Genomic DNA, 16,640 nt, shown 5'->3' on the forward strand with positions numbered 1-16,640 from the left:
GATTAATAAAAATTAATTCAGTTAAATTTGGTGTACTTGATTTTTAGAGTATTTTCTCCCTTACTGAGGAGAGGCAATGAAGAAGTCCCTGGTATACAAAGATGCTGTCTTGTAGATACAGAACTTATAGAAATGAAGAGACATCCTTTATGAAGCTAATAAAGTATTTGCTCTCTTGCTACCTGAACTATTTAAAAGTACATTAATCAGTGCATCTTCACAGTTGTCCCACTGTTTCCGCCACTGATACTTCCATTACCCTGATCTCACACTGTCCACCCGGACCCTGCCAAAAAGGGGGGAAATGAAAAAGAACCTGGGTGCAAACAATATCTCCCTACTTTGGATTTTAGTAAACAAATATCTCAATATTATCTAGGGCAGTACTAACTTGGGATCAAATTAAAGGCTGTCTACATTAGAATAACTTGTGTACACTAATTACAACTACTTACAATTATTTCCTTGAATCTTGCTAAGCCTGCATAACTTTGTTGTTGTTTGTTTAAAACATAAATTAGATATCAATATTTTGACTGTCTTGTTAGGTCAGGAAATACCCTGACTGTTCATCACTAGTATTTGTGAATTTCGTCTTTATGCTGACATTAAAGACAATCACAGTGATTCCTCATATTTGGAAAGGGTTCTGCAAAGTACAACCAATTCGGAGAAAAAGATGTATGAGATTAGGACTCTAAATGCTACTAAACTACAATGTGAACAGAGTTTGGCACATGGCTTTGAAATTACGGGATAAAGACAAACGTTTTCTATAATGCACCAAAAAGGTTTATTATGCAATTTTTGAAGTCTTCAGGCTAAGTTTCGAGTGTCTGAAATAGGTGGACAGTGCATTAAAATGATTTCTAGTAGGTATTTACCCATAAGTCTAGCTCCACAGTGACGGCAGCCAATTAAGCACTTACCCGTAACCCTGGTTCCCCAGCGACTCCAACACTGCCTGCAGGTCCAACATCTCCCTGAAGAAACAAAGGAAAAGAGTAAACTCTTTCCTACTAAAACTGCATATCTAATAATTATGGAAGTCATATCATGAGGACAGGGGGTTCCAAAACACTTCCCACTTTTTCCTTTTCTCTAGATTATTGTATTTTGCGTCATTAGCTTTATCTTTTGTATCCCCTCCCTCATATAAATATATATACAAATCTGTATACATATATACAGATATTTTTCTGACAAACACTTTTTTCTGACTCATTTGAGAACACTTTCCATTTTTATATGCTGTACTTCACCTGCTTTCAAGATGGTTTTGCCAAAATGTGGCAAACATACGGGATTCGATGGTGAAAGTTTGGAGACCCTTCCCTTTACTGTGTAGGAAGGTTACCTTTGCACCTGGCTCGCCTTGCAGACCAGATTCTCCCTCAATACCTGAAGGGCCCTAGAAGAGATGATTTAACACATGGTTTGTATACACTCCTTCATCAATTAAAAAGGCAATAACAACCTCATAAGATGGTAGTAATTTTTAGCACAAGGGTGAGATATCTATGTCCAGGAAAGGGTCTTTGATGCCTGCCCCGTTATAAATTTTATGGCACAAGACCAGATAATTTCTGGGACCTTTTAACAGCTTAAATGCCAAACAATATAACCTGAAATCAAGACTTTTAAGACCAGTTTCTTCTAATTCTTCCTCTCATTCTTTAATCCTTGGTCAAAGACAAGCTATCACCCATTTCCTTTTCTAATTTTCTATTCTCCTACCGTGTGTGTGTGTGTGTGTGTGTGTGTGTGTGTTTTCATTTTTTATCCTTCCTATCCATTTCTGTTCAGCCCTCTAGAACATACTTGCTTAAAAAATTCAATTTTCTTTATTGGTTTTGTAAAATATATCACATAAAGAAGACAAATTTATTCACATTATAAAAGATTATCTCTATCTATCTATCATCTATCTATGGCATTTTTTCCACTCTCCTTTCACAAGTGAGTCAGTTGGGAAGCTTTCAGTTTTTTTTGCCTTGAAAACACAACTTCTTGCAATCAGTGGCTGTTTCTAGGCCTGGATCTCCTACAATTGCTGTTGTACTTATTTTTTATTTATTTATTTTTTTGTCTCTTGGAGATATTTATCTTATTTTTGAGCATGTTTGACTGTCACTCCCTGCTCCCCTTTCTCTTCTCCCGCTTCCTCTTGTCTACCCCCACTCTCTGTGTAATGTGTATGTCCACACACACACATATGTGTACTCATAATTATAAAACACATACATATGTAATCTATAATTCCCATGTTTTTGAAGTAGAGAGGTAGTTTACAGCATTATTTCATAATACTGCCTTGACCAAAAGTTTTCTGTTTGCTTTCTATCTTTCAGGGATTCCTCAATAGTTCTGATCCATGGCTGATAATCTTCCTTAAAATTGTTATAGATTAAAATATCACTTACATCATTATAGTATGTTAGATAAAAGTACGGTTTTCCATTTTAACTTAGCCTCTCAAATCCATTTTCACATTGATTTCTTTTCAAAATAACAACTATACATGCACAACAGTACTGACGGACTTATCATGAAAAGCCCCAGAGGCAACTATTTTATACATCAATTTTTGTTTTAGTTCACTTAATGATTACATCTATAATTCAAAAAGTGTATCTTTACTTCTTGATGTATTACCTTGCTAAAGTTTAATTCCATTATACTCCCTCTGTCTTACCATCATTTCACCAATTTTTCCAGAATTATTTAAATTTCCCTGTTGGTTACCTTTGTGACTTCTTTATTACGCGAGGCAGTATAGAATGGTACTCGAGAGGAAGGAATATGAAGTGAGACTGCCTGGGTTTCTTATTTGCCTAAGAAACGATAGAATTTATATCCTACTCTCAGATTAAAATTCTCTCCTGAGAGAGAATTCCAACTCTTTCAGGACTTCTTCCATATGAAAATTGCTTTTAATCTCACAGGGCTTCTCCAGTCCTCAAATTTCTCCCAATCTGTCAGCTCCTCTTGGCTTCCTTCCTTAGGCTAAATCCAGTAGCTGATATTCTGATCTCTGTTGTACCTATTTTCTTATACCAATCTTGAATTAGCACTTTAAATTGCCTTTTCCATTTATATTCCCAGTTGAATACTGCTGGGAAAATTTACACACTTGTGCAAAGAGGCATCATTACTGTTCTGCGTTATGGTGGCTAAGAGAATGGGCTGTGGAAAGAGATGCCTAAATTTAAATGGAGGCTCCACAACTACCACTAGCTATTGCTCTTGAGCAAGTTACTTAACCATTTCATGTCCTGGTTTCCTCATCTGTAGAATGAGGATAACAACTGCATCTATCTCATAGTGTGTCGTGACAGTTCATTAATATGGCAAAGCACATAAGTATGCTAGTCACTTAGAAAGAGCTCCAAAATAATTTGCTATTGTTATCATTATTCATTCATATAACGTAAACTCACAGCGTCCTACTTCAGCTTGACTTTTAGTAAGGTATGCTCCTTTACTTGTCTTTTGTTATTTCCTTCTTCCATTATCCCCAACCACTATTCTAAATCAGTATATTTTTCTCAACTAACTTAACCCCTACTCCTTATCACAACAGAATTCTTGTCTCCTACACTGATTAAAAAAAAAAAAAAAGGCTTTCTTTTGGCTTAGAGGATGTGTAACAGATGTTATTAGCCTTTCCACCTCCCACCCCCCATAACCTTTCTTTCCTTAATTACATTTATTGGGCTGAAATTGATTACTAAAATTATATAGGTTTCAAGTATACAATTGTATAGGTATGTTCACCATCCAGAGTCAGTTCTCCTTCCATCACCATATATATGATGCAATTTACCCTCTTTTACCACCCTCCCTTCCCCCTTAACTTCTGGTAACTGTTTATGAATTTTTGTTTGTTTGTCTTGTTCATTTGTTGCTTTCAGTTTTGTATCCCATATATGACTGAAATCATATGGTTCTCAACCTTTTCTCTTTGGCTTATTTTGCTAATAATGATCATCTCAAGATCTAGCCATGGTGTCACAAATGGCAGTATTTCATCTTTTTTATGGCCAAGTAATATTCCATCGTACATATGAACCACATCTTCTTTATCTAATTATCTATTGAAGGACACTTCAGTTGTTTCCATGACTTGGCCACCATAAATAATGCTGCAATGAACATAGGGGTACATACATCTTTATGGATAAATTTTTTCAGTTTTTTGGATAGATACCCAAAAGAGGGATTGCTGGGTCATAGGTAATTCTATTCTTAATTTTTAGAGGAACCTTCATATTGTTTCCTATAGTGGCTATACCAATACCAATATATATTTCCGCCAGCAATGTATGAGGGTTCCTTTTCCTCCACAACCTCTCCAACACTTGTTATTACTTGTTGCTAATAGCCATTCTAACAGGTGTGAGGTTGTATCTCGTTGTGGTTTTGATTTGTACTTCCCTAATAGCAAGTGAAGTTGAGCATTTTTTCATATATCTATTGGCCCTTTGTATGTCTTCTTGGGAAGAGTGTCTGTTCAGGTCCTCAGCCCATTTTTTTTTTTTTTTTAATTTTTATTGGGAATATTGGCGAACAGTGTGTTTTTTCCAGGACCCATCAGCTCTGTATCAAGCCATTGTTTTCAATCTAGTTGTGGAGGGCGCAGCTCACTGGCCCATGTGGGAATTGAACCGGTGACCTTAGTGTTATGAGCACTGCACTCCAACCACTAAGCCAACTGGCCGCCGAGCCCATTTTTCAATTGGACTGATTCTTTTTTTGTTATTGAGTTGTATGACTTCTTTATATATTTTGGATATTAGACCCTTATTGGAGGTGTTTGCAAATATCTTCTCCCATTCGGTTGGTTGCCTCTTTGTTTTGTTGGCAGTTTCTTTTGCTGTGTGGAAGCTTTTTAGTTTGATACAGTCCCATTCACTTATTTTTGTTTTTACTTCCCTTGCCTTTGAGGTCAAATTCATAAAATCCTCTCTAAACCTGAGGTCCATAAGTTTAGTACCTATGTTTTCTTCTATGCAATTTATTGTTTCAGGTCTTATGTTTAGGTCTTTGATCTATTTTGAATTAATTTTGGTACATGGTGACAGACAGCAGTCTAGTTCTATTCTTTTGCATGTGGCTTTCCAATTCTGCCAGCACCATTCATTGAAGAGGCTTTCTTTTCTCCATTGTATGTTTTTAGCTCCTTTGTCGAAAATTATCTGCCCTATATATGTGGGCTTATTTCTGGGTTCTCAATTCTATTCCTTTGGTCTGTGTTTCTGATTTTCTGTCAATAGCATACTGTTTAATTATTGTTGTTTGTAGTATAAATTTAAATCAGCGAGTATGATACCTCCAGCCTTGGTGTTTTTTCTCAGGATTGCTTTGGCTATTTGGGGGTCTTTTATGATTCCATAGAAATGTGATGATTTTTTTTGTTCTATTTCTTGAAAAAATGTCATTGGGAATTGGATGGAGATTGTATTTAATCTGCATATTGCTTTAAGTCATATGGCCATTTTAACTACGTTGATTCTTCCAATCCATGAACACGGAATAGCTTTCCCTTTCTTTGTGTCTTCAATTTCTATTAAAATGTCACACAGTTTTCAGTATATAGATCGTTCACATCCTCTGTTAAGTTTATTCCTAGATATTTTATTCTCTTTGTTGCGATTGTCAAAGGAATTATTTTGTTCATCTCTTTTACTGAAATTTCATTATTATCGAGAAATGCAATGATTTGTGTACACTGATTTTGTATTCTGCAACTTTACTGTATATATTTATTGTTTCTAATAGTTTTTGATGGACTCTTCAGGGTTTTCTATATAAAGAATCATGTGATCTGCAAAAAGTGACAATTTAACTTCTTCATTCCCAATTTGAATGCATTTATTTCTCTTTCCTGGTTGCTCTGGGTAGGACTTCTAATACTCTGTTGAATAACAGTGGTGAGACATGGCATTTCTCTCTTGTTTCTGATATAGAGGAAAAGCTTTCAGTTTTTCACCATTAAGTATGATATTAGCTGAGGGTTTGTCATATACGGCCTTTATTATGTTGAGGTACTTTTCTTCTATACCCATTTTATTGTTTTAACCATAAGTGGATATTGCATCTTATCAAATGTTTCTTCTACATCTATTGATATGAGATTTTTATCCTTTATTTTGTTTATGTAGTAGATCACATTGATCAATTTGCATGCGTTGAACCAACTTTGCACCCTTGAAATGAACCTCACTTAATTATGATGCATAATCTTTTGAATGTATTGTTGTATTCAATTTGCTGGTATTTTATTTAAAATGTTTACATTTGTAGTCATCAGAGATATTGGACTATAGTTTTCTTTTTTGTGTTCTCCTTACCAGGTTTTGGTATCAGGGTAATGTTGGCCTCATAAAATGAGTTAGAAGTATTAATGCTTCTTCTTCAATTTTTTGGAAAAGTTTGAGGAGGACAGGTATTGAGTCATCTTTGAATGTTTGGTAGAGTTCACCAGTGAAGGCATCTGATGCTGGAATTTTGCTTTTGCAGAGGTTTAGGATGATGTTTCAATTTCCTTACTGTTGATCAGTCTATTTCGATTTTCTAGTTCTTTGTGATTCAGTCTAGGAAGGTCATATATTTCTAAGCACTTGTCCATTTCTTCTAGGTAATTGAATTTTGTGGCATATAGTCCGTCATAATATTCTTGTATGACTCTGTATTTCTGTGTTATCCATTGTAATTTCTCTTTCACATCTATTTGTTTTTTCCTCTTTTTTCCTAGTGAGCCTAGCAGGGGTTTGTCTATTTTATTAATATTCTCAAAGAGCCAGATCTTTGTTGCATTAATTTCATTCTCTGTTTAATTGTGCTCTGATTTTCATTATTTCCTTCCTTCTGCTGACTGCGGGTTTCATTTGCTTTTTTTCTAGTTCTTTAAGATGTAATTTTAGGTTGTTTATTTGGGATTTTTTTGTTTGTTTCTTGAGCTAGGCCTGTAATGACATAAATTTCCCTTTCATTACTACTTTAACAGTATCTCAATAATTTTGATATGTTGTATTTTCATCCTCATTTGTTTCTATGTATCTTTTGATCTCTCTTTTTATTCTTTCTTTGAGCCAATAGTTCTTTGGCAGCATGTTGTTTAATCTCCACATATTTGTGGTTTTTCCTGCTTTCTTTTTACAGTTGATCTCTAATTTCAAAGCACTGTGGTTGGGGAATATGCTTGGTATGATTTTAATCTTCTTAAATTCATTGAGGCTAGTTTTGTGTACCAACATATGTTCTATGTCCACTAAAAAAGAATGTGTAGTCTGGTGTTCTGGGATGAAAGGCTCTGTAAATTTCAATTATACCTATTTGGCCCAATGTGTCATTTAAGGCTGATATTTCCTTATTGATTTTCTGTTTGGATGAGCTATCCATAGCTGTCAATGGGGTATTTAGGTTCACTATTTTAACGGTGTTTTTGTTAGTTTCACCCTTCAGTTTTGTCTGTAGTTGCTTTATATATTTATATATTTTGGTGTTCCCTGATTGGGATATATATATATATATATATATATATATATATATATATATATATACACATACATGATAAAGGGGACACTACAACAAGAAGACATATATATATATATATATATATATGTCTTCTTGTTGTAAATTTCAAGAAGATATATATATATATATATATATATATATATATATATATATATATATATATATATATATCTTCTTGTTGTAGTGTCCCCTTTATCATTATGAAATGCCCTTCTTTGTCTCTTGTTACCTTTTTTATCCTGAAGTCTGTTTCATCAGATATAAGTATGACTACACCTACTTTTCTCTGGATGCCATTTGCTTGGCGTAGTAGTTTTCACCCTTTCACTTTGAGTCTATATTTGTCCTTGCAGCTGAGATGTGTCCCTTGATGGTAGCATATAGTTGGGTTTTGTTTTTTGATTCAACTTGCTCCTCTGTGTCTTTTTCTTAGTGAGTTCAGTTAATTTTCATTTAGGTGATTATTGATATATGAGGATTTCTTATCATTCTTTTGTTTTCTGGTAGCTTGGTGTCTCCATTGTTTCTTTGCCTTTATGTTTCTGTCTGTTACTTTAGTTTGTGATACTCTATGATTTATGATTTTTTTCTTTGTTTCCTCTGTTTCGTGTTTCAGTTTTGGATATTTTTTTCTTCCTTTTTTTTTTTTTTTTGAGTGGTTACCATTACGTTTATGTAAAAGAAAGTTTCATATGTACAGTAGTCCTTTTTCTTTAGCATGCATCTTATCTCCATTCCCCCTTGCTGATTCAGTCCTTTACAACCACCCTCCTTTTATGCTTTTGTTGTCACAAATTATCCCTGTTTATGCTATGAGTTCATTTTCAATTTGCAGTAGCAAATTGTCTTCTTATCTTTTCATTTTTTATGTTTTAGCCTCCTTTACCTTTTATGTTATGTTTAAGTCTATAGTGCCCTATTCTGAGTAGGGGTTGCCATTCCCTGCTTCTGTGTGTCTGTTACCCATCTTACTTGTAGTTTTGTATCCTTTTGTCTTTTTGTTTTAACTAGAATAACCTCCTTCAGTAGTTCCTGTAATGAAGGCCTTGTGGTGGAAAATTCCCTCAGCTTCTGTATATCTGTAAAGGTCTTTATTACTGCTTCATATCTAAAGTATAATTTTGCTGGATATATTATTCTTGGCTGGTAATTTCTCTCTTTCAATAGTTTGAATATTTGATTCCACTCCCTCCTAGCTTGTAGAGTTCCTGCTAAAAATCTCATGATAATCTAATGGGTTTTCCTTTGTTATTGGCTTCCTTCCCCTGGCTTCCGTGAAAATTCTTTCTTTGTCATTAATTTTTGACACTTTCAATATAATGTGCCTTGGAGAAGGCCTTTAGGATTGAGATAATTAGGTGTTTTGCTTGCTTCTTGGATTTGAGGATCCAGTTCGTTCCATAGGTTTGGGAAGTTCTCATCAACTATTTTTTTGAATAGGCTCTCTGTTCTCTTCGCCCTCTCTTCTCCTTATTCCCATTATTCTTATATTCCTTTTTCTGATGGCGTCAGATAGTTCTTGTATAATTCTTTCATTTCTGTTAACTCTCCAGTCTCTCTTTTCTTCCATCTGTGTCATTTCCAGATTTCTATCTTTGATAACACTAATTCTTTCCTCCATCTGGTCAGCTTTATTTCCTAAGCTCACTTTCATTCTTCTTCTCTTTTATTGAGTTCTTCAGCTCCAGAATTTCTATTTGATTCTTTTTAAAAATTTCAATCTCTTTGGTAAAGTATTCCTTTCATTCATTGATTTCATTTCTGAGTTCAATAAACTGCCCATCTGAGTTTTCTTTCATTTTGTTGAGTTTTTTTCAGAAATGCAATCTTGAATTCTCTATCACTTAAGTCACACATTTCCATGTCTTTAAGTTTGTTTTCTCGAGATTTTTCATTTTGTTTCTGAGCTGCATTGCTACTTTGGTTGTTCATGATCATTGATGGATTATTTCTCTTCCTAGGCATTTACAGGAATGAATTCAGCAGGTTGATATGAAGAGGTTTTTCATTCGTTTTCTAGCAGATAGTGCTGGAGCATTTCATTTTCTCTTGCTCTGTTCCAACTTCTCAGGGTGGAAGATGTCCTGGAGAGGTGGTCGTCTCCTATGTAATCAGGTTGCCTTGGTCTCAGGGCACCATTCCCATGGGAAAATGTGGTGGGTGAGGGGGTTCTGAGCCCCTGCAATCTCAGTGCTGCCCCTGCAGCCAGATGCAGAGTTGTGTAGCCCTGGATGCTCCTGCTGTGATCAGCTGTAAAATATGGGGGTGCGAGTGGGCTGGGAGAGGTGGCTGGTGTGTTTTTGGCTTTGTTCTCCTTTGAGTAATGACAACTGCCAGGCCACAGGTGCCTCACCCGTATATCTCCACTCTGTCACTAGGATTAGCTGCAGTGTACGTCTGCCACTCAGAAACTATCTCTTCAGTTCTCAGGACTGTAGGTATTCTGCTCTTTAACCTGACACTGCTACAGTTTTTTTCTGAGGCCCACTGCTAGCTCTGGAAGGGTGTGGGGAGGCAAGGTCTGGGAGGGTACAAGGAGGCAGCCAGGCTCTGTGGCTTTGTTTTCTGCCTGGCACTGAGGGCTGCTAGACCACAGCTGTTGCACTTTGTATTCAGTCTCTGCCCCAAGGTCTCTGCCCCAATTGCTGGGTTTAGCTGTATTATATACTGATCATTCAGGCAGGAATGCTTGGAGCCACAGCCTAAATCCTCCCCTCTCCTGGGACTGTAGAGAGCTCTGCGATGCGTCCACACACCCGTCTCTGTTCTTTTCCCTTTCTTCCTTCCCTGTTCACCCCATTCGCCCACCTTCATATGTTTTGATGAGCAGTTCACTCAGACGTGTTTGTGTGTTATGCAAGGAATCCTTTGTTGAATTATAGCTGTTCAACTTGTAACTTCAAAGGGAGAGATCGGGGGGACCCCTCAAGCAGCTATGTTTCTGATGACACCTCAACAGTATCTTTTGAGTCAGAAGAGGATTTAAAACCAGGCACTGATACTTGTGAACCATTTATTTGGGGAAGATTAGCAGATTATGACCTTAATCTTCCTAACATTCTTCATTGGCCTCAGGAAAGGGTATTATCATCCATTCTGTTGCACAACTTAGAAATTGGGGAATAATATATTCTCTTTATTACTTCTGTTTTCCCTTTACTTTCCATATCCCACAAATAGGCATGTTCTACAGAATTTATATAACAAACATTTTTCAAATCCATCCCCTCTTCCTTTTCTAGGCCTACTACATGAGGTCAGATTGCATGGTTGAATGCAACAGACTTTCAGTAGGTCTGCATGTCTTCACTTTTGTCTAAAATCCATCCTCCATGTGACTACTGGAATTATCTTCCAAATATACAAACTTTATCACTGCTTGTTGATACCGTACAGTTACTTATGATAGCCCAGAACATACAAAGTTCATGCTTCTTAATAATGTACACAAGTCTTTTCAAGATCTAACCATTTCTCTATATCTTCACTTATTGTCACTCCTTGCTTTGACTTTGCTTATCAAAGAACCCATACTGCTGCATGTTTGCACGTTCCTGCTCATACTATACCTTTTCCTGGAATTCCATTATCTTTATTTCTTTTTTTCATATGGCTAACTTGACTCATTCCTTAAAACTCATCTCATTCCCTACCCAGCCTCCCAAATCTTCTTTTTTCCCTTACCCAAAGGAAGTGCTCCTAAATTGCCCTGTGAATATACCCGTCATCGGGTCTAACATATTGCAGTGTAATGATCTTTTAAATGATTATATTCTGGAATAGATTATAAATTACTAAAGGATAATAATTAAAGGAGTCAGGGACCATATCTCAGCCATCCTTTTATCTCCAGTGGATACATAGTGCAGAGCAAAAAAGCATGGTGTAATCATGGAATTAAAAATAAGTCAACAAAGCTGGAATACATAGGGGAGGAGAAAAGTTTTATTGGAATGTGGTTGAATAGTCCTACAGAGGTTAGATGGAGAACATTATTTATCATGTTAAGAAACTGACATTTTATTAACACTATAAGAGCCATTGAAAATTTTCAAGAAGAGGAATGATATGACAAAGATAAACTGGCAACAAGTAGCTAAGGAATGATGGGAAGAGGAGGAAACATGGCATAAAAGTGGGGGACTGGAGCTCTGGCAACAGTGAGGAAAGGAAAGGTTAGAGTTGAGACATTGGGGGGGCTTATTCAAAGGGAAATGATGGCTAATTGGAGAGGATAAAGAAGGGAAGGGGGGCCGGCCCAGTGGCTCAGGTGGTTAGAGCTCCGTGCTCCTAACTCCGAAGGCTGTCGGTTCGATTCCCACATGGGCCAGTGGGCTCTCAACCACAAGGTTGCCAGTTCAATTCCTCCAGTCCCGCAAGGGATGGTGGGCTCCGCCCCCTGCAACTAAGATTGAACACGGCACCTTGAGCTGAGCTGCCTCCAGAATGGCTCAGTTGGTTGGAGCGCTGGCTCTCAACCACAAGGTTGCCAGTTCGATTCCTTGACTCTTGCAAGGGATGGTGGGCAGCACCCCCTGCAACTAAAATTGAACATGGCACCTTGAGCTGAGCTGCCGCTGAGCTCCCGGATGGCTCAGTTGGTTGGAGTGTGTCCTCTCAACCACAAGGTTGCCGGTTCGACTCCCGAAAGGGATGGTGAGCTGTGCCCCCTGCAACTAGAAAACGGCAACTGGACCTGGAGCTGAGCTGCGCCCTCCACAACTAAGACTGAACGGAACAACTTGAAGCTGAATGGCACCCACCACAACTAAGATTGAAAGGACAGCAACTTGACTTGGAAAAAAAGTCTTGGAAGTACACACTGTTCCCCAATAAAGTCCTGTTCCCCTTCCCCAATAAAATCTTAAAAAAAAAAAAAAAAAAGAAGGAAAGGAAGTCTAGGATGACTCAGTTTTGGATTATTGGGTAAAAGGGTTATCTTTCAGTGAGATGGGGGAAGAAAAGGAGCAAAAACAATGGGGAAGTGATGGGTTTGGTTTAGATAGTTTGAATTTGAGATGTTTTAGGATATCTATGTAAAAGACAACAGGAAATCAATACTGTAGCTGAAGAGAGAGGCATGAGTTAGACCATCCATCTGAGAGCTATCAGAATAATACTGGTAATTAATTAGAGTCATTGTAATAATATGATTGGTAAACTGAAGAAGAGGAAGGACAACTTCACATAAAGACCGAGAAAGGATAATCAGAAGGTAAAGAGCAGAACCAGGAGACCGAAGTTTCATAGAAGCCAAGGAAGGAGAGATTTTACATCTAATTTGTTTAGTGCTTAAGTTAACAAACAACAGAATTATACAACCATTGTTTACCATTCTAAAGTATATCCTGAAATGGGTTCAATTCTCAATATCCTTCTATGAAGGAGATATAACATCTTAGCATGGAGGGCTATTAAGTTACCTCTCCGTAACTGAAATAAAAATTGTTCTATCATTTAAATATTATTCTATCACTTTTTGTTTTATCACTTAAGTGAACTCTTAAGAGGAAAACTTTCCATGTGTAAAATTTGGTCCATGCATCAGTCATCCTGCTTTTAATTGAATTTTAGGCTTTATTTTCTGAATATGAAAAAGAAAAGAACTATGGAATTATTCTTCACAATATATGTGTATATCTAATATATCAACTAGACCTCAGAGGAGTCTTATGAAAGGTAGTGAGCATTGATGAACTCAAAAGAAAGAGCCATAAAACAATTACCTCAGCACCTATTTCTCCAGGAGGTCCAGCATCACCTTGCACTCCTCGTGGTCCCTGTATTAAAACAAATTTAAAATCTGAGAATCAAAGATTACTTCATTAAAATATGCACCTAAATATGGAATTTGCAAGATACCATATGTAATATAACACAATACATTTACTAGTATAGTACCTTATTAAAAATTTTTATCTTTAGTTTATACATCTGTGTTTCTTCTGTGAATAATACTAAGGTATACTTGGACTCAAAAGAAAAGGAAAGAAAAGGCAGCACCATTCATTCTTTCATTCCCTAACTTATTTACTCAGTCAATGGAGATTTGTCAAATGCCTAATAAATCAGAAATATTGTGCTAAGGACTTTCAAAAGCTATCTTATTTAATGGGTATGATAATTACAGATTTACTTTGTATTCCTGGCAAATACATGACAAACTTAACAGTTTTAAAGAAGCAAATATTTGCTCTAATGAAATAAAAACATGTTGGAGTTTGCTTGATGTCATACTTTATCATGGTACTGAGTCAACTTGAATGATTCCTGTTTCATATGAATTGATGTAACAGTGTGTACACGAGATAATCACCGAGGTGTAATAAAGTGCATGTTAGGACTTTTATGGCAATCTTGGTCACCGTAATAGTGAACAGCTTAATTTTAAGTAAATGGACATTGAGTAATTAGCTTATTGCCTAAGCATTTAATTGCTGAATCTAAAGGATCTTTTTAGTGTGTGGAAGCCATTTAACTGGCTAGAATTATTTTAGATAAATTAATACTTATTTAGCAACTACAATATAATGGTATTTATCTAGCCATCCAAAAGAGCTACTTGCACTTTTTGATCTTTCTGGAAATATAGTATTTCGATCTTTCTGGAGAGATATAACGTATTTTTTAGATTCAGAAAATAACAACATCATTTGAATTTTCAGAAAATAGCAAGATAGTGAAAATTTTTTATAAGATTATATATACTCCATCACAATTTTGTGAACACCTCACTGTTTAAAAATGTAGTAATGGGGAGCAACACTGGTATGCTTGGTTATGTTAAATTGTTTTTCTAAATTGTTACAGTAATGTTCATTAAAAAATATTGGAAAACTGTGGAAAGTACAAAAAAACAGATTAGGTCAAATGCTGTAAATATTCTTTCATATTTCCTTCTAGTTCTATTAAGGGAGCTTATAATACCTCTCTATCCTTCTGTAGTATGCTTAAGATTCTACTCTAATCATAAATATTTCACTATGTTATTTAAAATATTTCTTAACAAAATTGTTCAATGATTACATAATATTCCATTTACTATTCCACGGTACCACAAATTAATCATTTTCTTAATACTAGACATTTATGTTGTTTTTAGCTGTTCTTTGCGGTAAAATTTTGCTTTAGTGAATATTATTTGCATGTTACACTATAAATGAAAGTGAAGGTCTGTAACACAATGTGATACTGGGAACAGCTGAGATAAACATTTGAATGATAGGATTATAAGGTTGGTACATAGGTGTCACTTAAGTTGTCCTCAATTCAACAATATAACCATTAAGGGTATTAAGAGGTTACTGATATTTTTCAACTATGGCTTATTAAATATTATGGATAACATTTTAAAATTTATTCTCCTCAGAATGTATTCCTATTATAAACACGCTGAGAGAAACATCTTTGTGTATAAGTCTTGTGTATTCTGCATTTTCCCTCTTAGAATAGAGTCTGAAATGTAGTGTTATTTGGTCAAAAGTCAAGTCAATTTCCTAAGAGGTTGCAATAATTAAATGGCATTTATAATCTTCCATTCTTAAACTTAGCTTTCTCTTGGTATTCCAAGTTTTATTAAATGATATAATTATCCAATTAATTCTTTTTTTAAAAATTAAAGTTTATTGGGGTGACAATTGTTAGTAAAGTTACATAGAATTCAGGTGTACAATTCTGTAATACATCATCTATATCTCACATTATGTGTTTACCACCCAGAGTCAGTTCTCCTTCCATCACCGTATATTTGACCCCATTTACCCTCATCTAGAACCTTGTGCCCACTTACATTCTGGTAAACACTAAGTGAAATAAGTCAGACAGAAAAAATAGAGAACTGTACGATTTCATTGATATGTGGTGTATAATTATCTAATTAATTCTTCAAGCCAGAAACTTAGGAATCATACTTCACATATAGGATATCTAATTCCTGTTGATTTTTATCTCCTTTCGAATCATATATCTATCCACTCTACTCTGAAAATCAAAAGGGTTCTACCATCTCCCATCTGGATTACTGCAACAGAAAGCCATTCTTGTCCATTCTTGGTCCCTTACAGTTTGATTTCTACCTTGTGGCTTGAGTAATTTTAACAAAGCGACAATTGGATCATAAAATTAGTTCCATCCTTTCAATGACATCCCTTTGTTCTTAGGACAAAAATACAAATCCTTGGGAACAGGGCTTATAAAGCTGCATGTGTTTTGTCACTTGCTTCCCTTTCTCTCTTCATCTTGCACTTACTTTTCACTTGACTCTGCGATAGTCATGTTGGCCATCTTTTAGATCGTTACATAAATATACAGTGTTTCCTCCTAGCTCATCACTTCACTCTGGAATGACCTTTCCCCATCTTTCCCTAAGTAGCTACCATTCATCCTACCATTTAAGATTACAGCTCAAATGTTCCTCCTTATGGAAGCTTTTCCTAACCCCAGAGTAGGATAGATTCTCTGTTACATATTCTCTTAGAACTGAATTCCTATACTTTACAATACTTATGTCAATTTTAAATTATCCATTTATCTGTTATTAATTAATGTATACTTCTATCATTAGACTGAAAACTCCATGCTGACCACTATACTCCAAGTGTAGGTTCTTAATACGTATTTGTTGATTGAATGAATGAATGGTCAACTATCCAAATCACAAAACTTGCATTGCAATGAATAAACCAGTTTTGAATCTCATCTGAGAAAAAGAGACCACTCTAATGGGTGTTGGCTATAGAACAGTTGTAATCCTCTCTGCTTTGTTATTCTCAAAATATAAATGTGTTTCAACATGTCTTTTGTGTCCTTCATTTACCAGTTTACTTCTGTTTTTTTTCTTATGGCCAGGCAGCTCAAATATATGAAACAAAGCCTATTCTATCCATTATAAATTGACTTATGTTTTATTTACCAGCCCCACTAACCCTGTGACCTGAATATCAATCTTTGGTTGCTATTAAGCCATTTAGTCCTTCATGGCTACAATAACAAATCTTTTCTTGTATAAAGCCCAAGATATTGTCTTTGCTGTTGCCATAGCTCTATTGACACATTTATCTTTACTTAAATGTGTTTTCTTTAAGACTAAATTAGTTTTCATT

The 16,640-nt window shown here is 35.6% G+C and overlaps 1 protein-coding gene across 7 annotated transcripts in view; it reads right to left on the reverse strand.

The window, feature by feature from the left end:
- The window catches only part of COL24A1 (collagen type XXIV alpha 1 chain), a 308,258-nt gene that overhangs the window by 96,690 nt on the left and 194,928 nt on the right, over positions 1 to 16,640 (reverse strand). For all 7 annotated transcript variants that reach the window (XM_074335081.1, XM_074335082.1, XM_019751779.2 and 4 more), the window contains 3 exons: positions 13,266 to 13,319; positions 1,358 to 1,411; positions 930 to 983 (listed from right to left, as the gene is read on the reverse strand). In XM_074335081.1, the coding sequence (XP_074191182.1) occupies positions 930 to 983; positions 1,358 to 1,411; positions 13,266 to 13,319 (162 nt within the window). The remainder of the gene's footprint in view (positions 1 to 929; positions 984 to 1,357; positions 1,412 to 13,265; positions 13,320 to 16,640) is intronic.

The sequence above is a fragment of the Rhinolophus sinicus genome, linkage group LG06 (genome assembly GCF_036562045.2).
Source record: "Rhinolophus sinicus isolate RSC01 linkage group LG06, ASM3656204v1, whole genome shotgun sequence".
Lineage (NCBI taxonomy): Eukaryota > Metazoa > Chordata > Mammalia > Chiroptera > Rhinolophidae > Rhinolophus > Rhinolophus sinicus.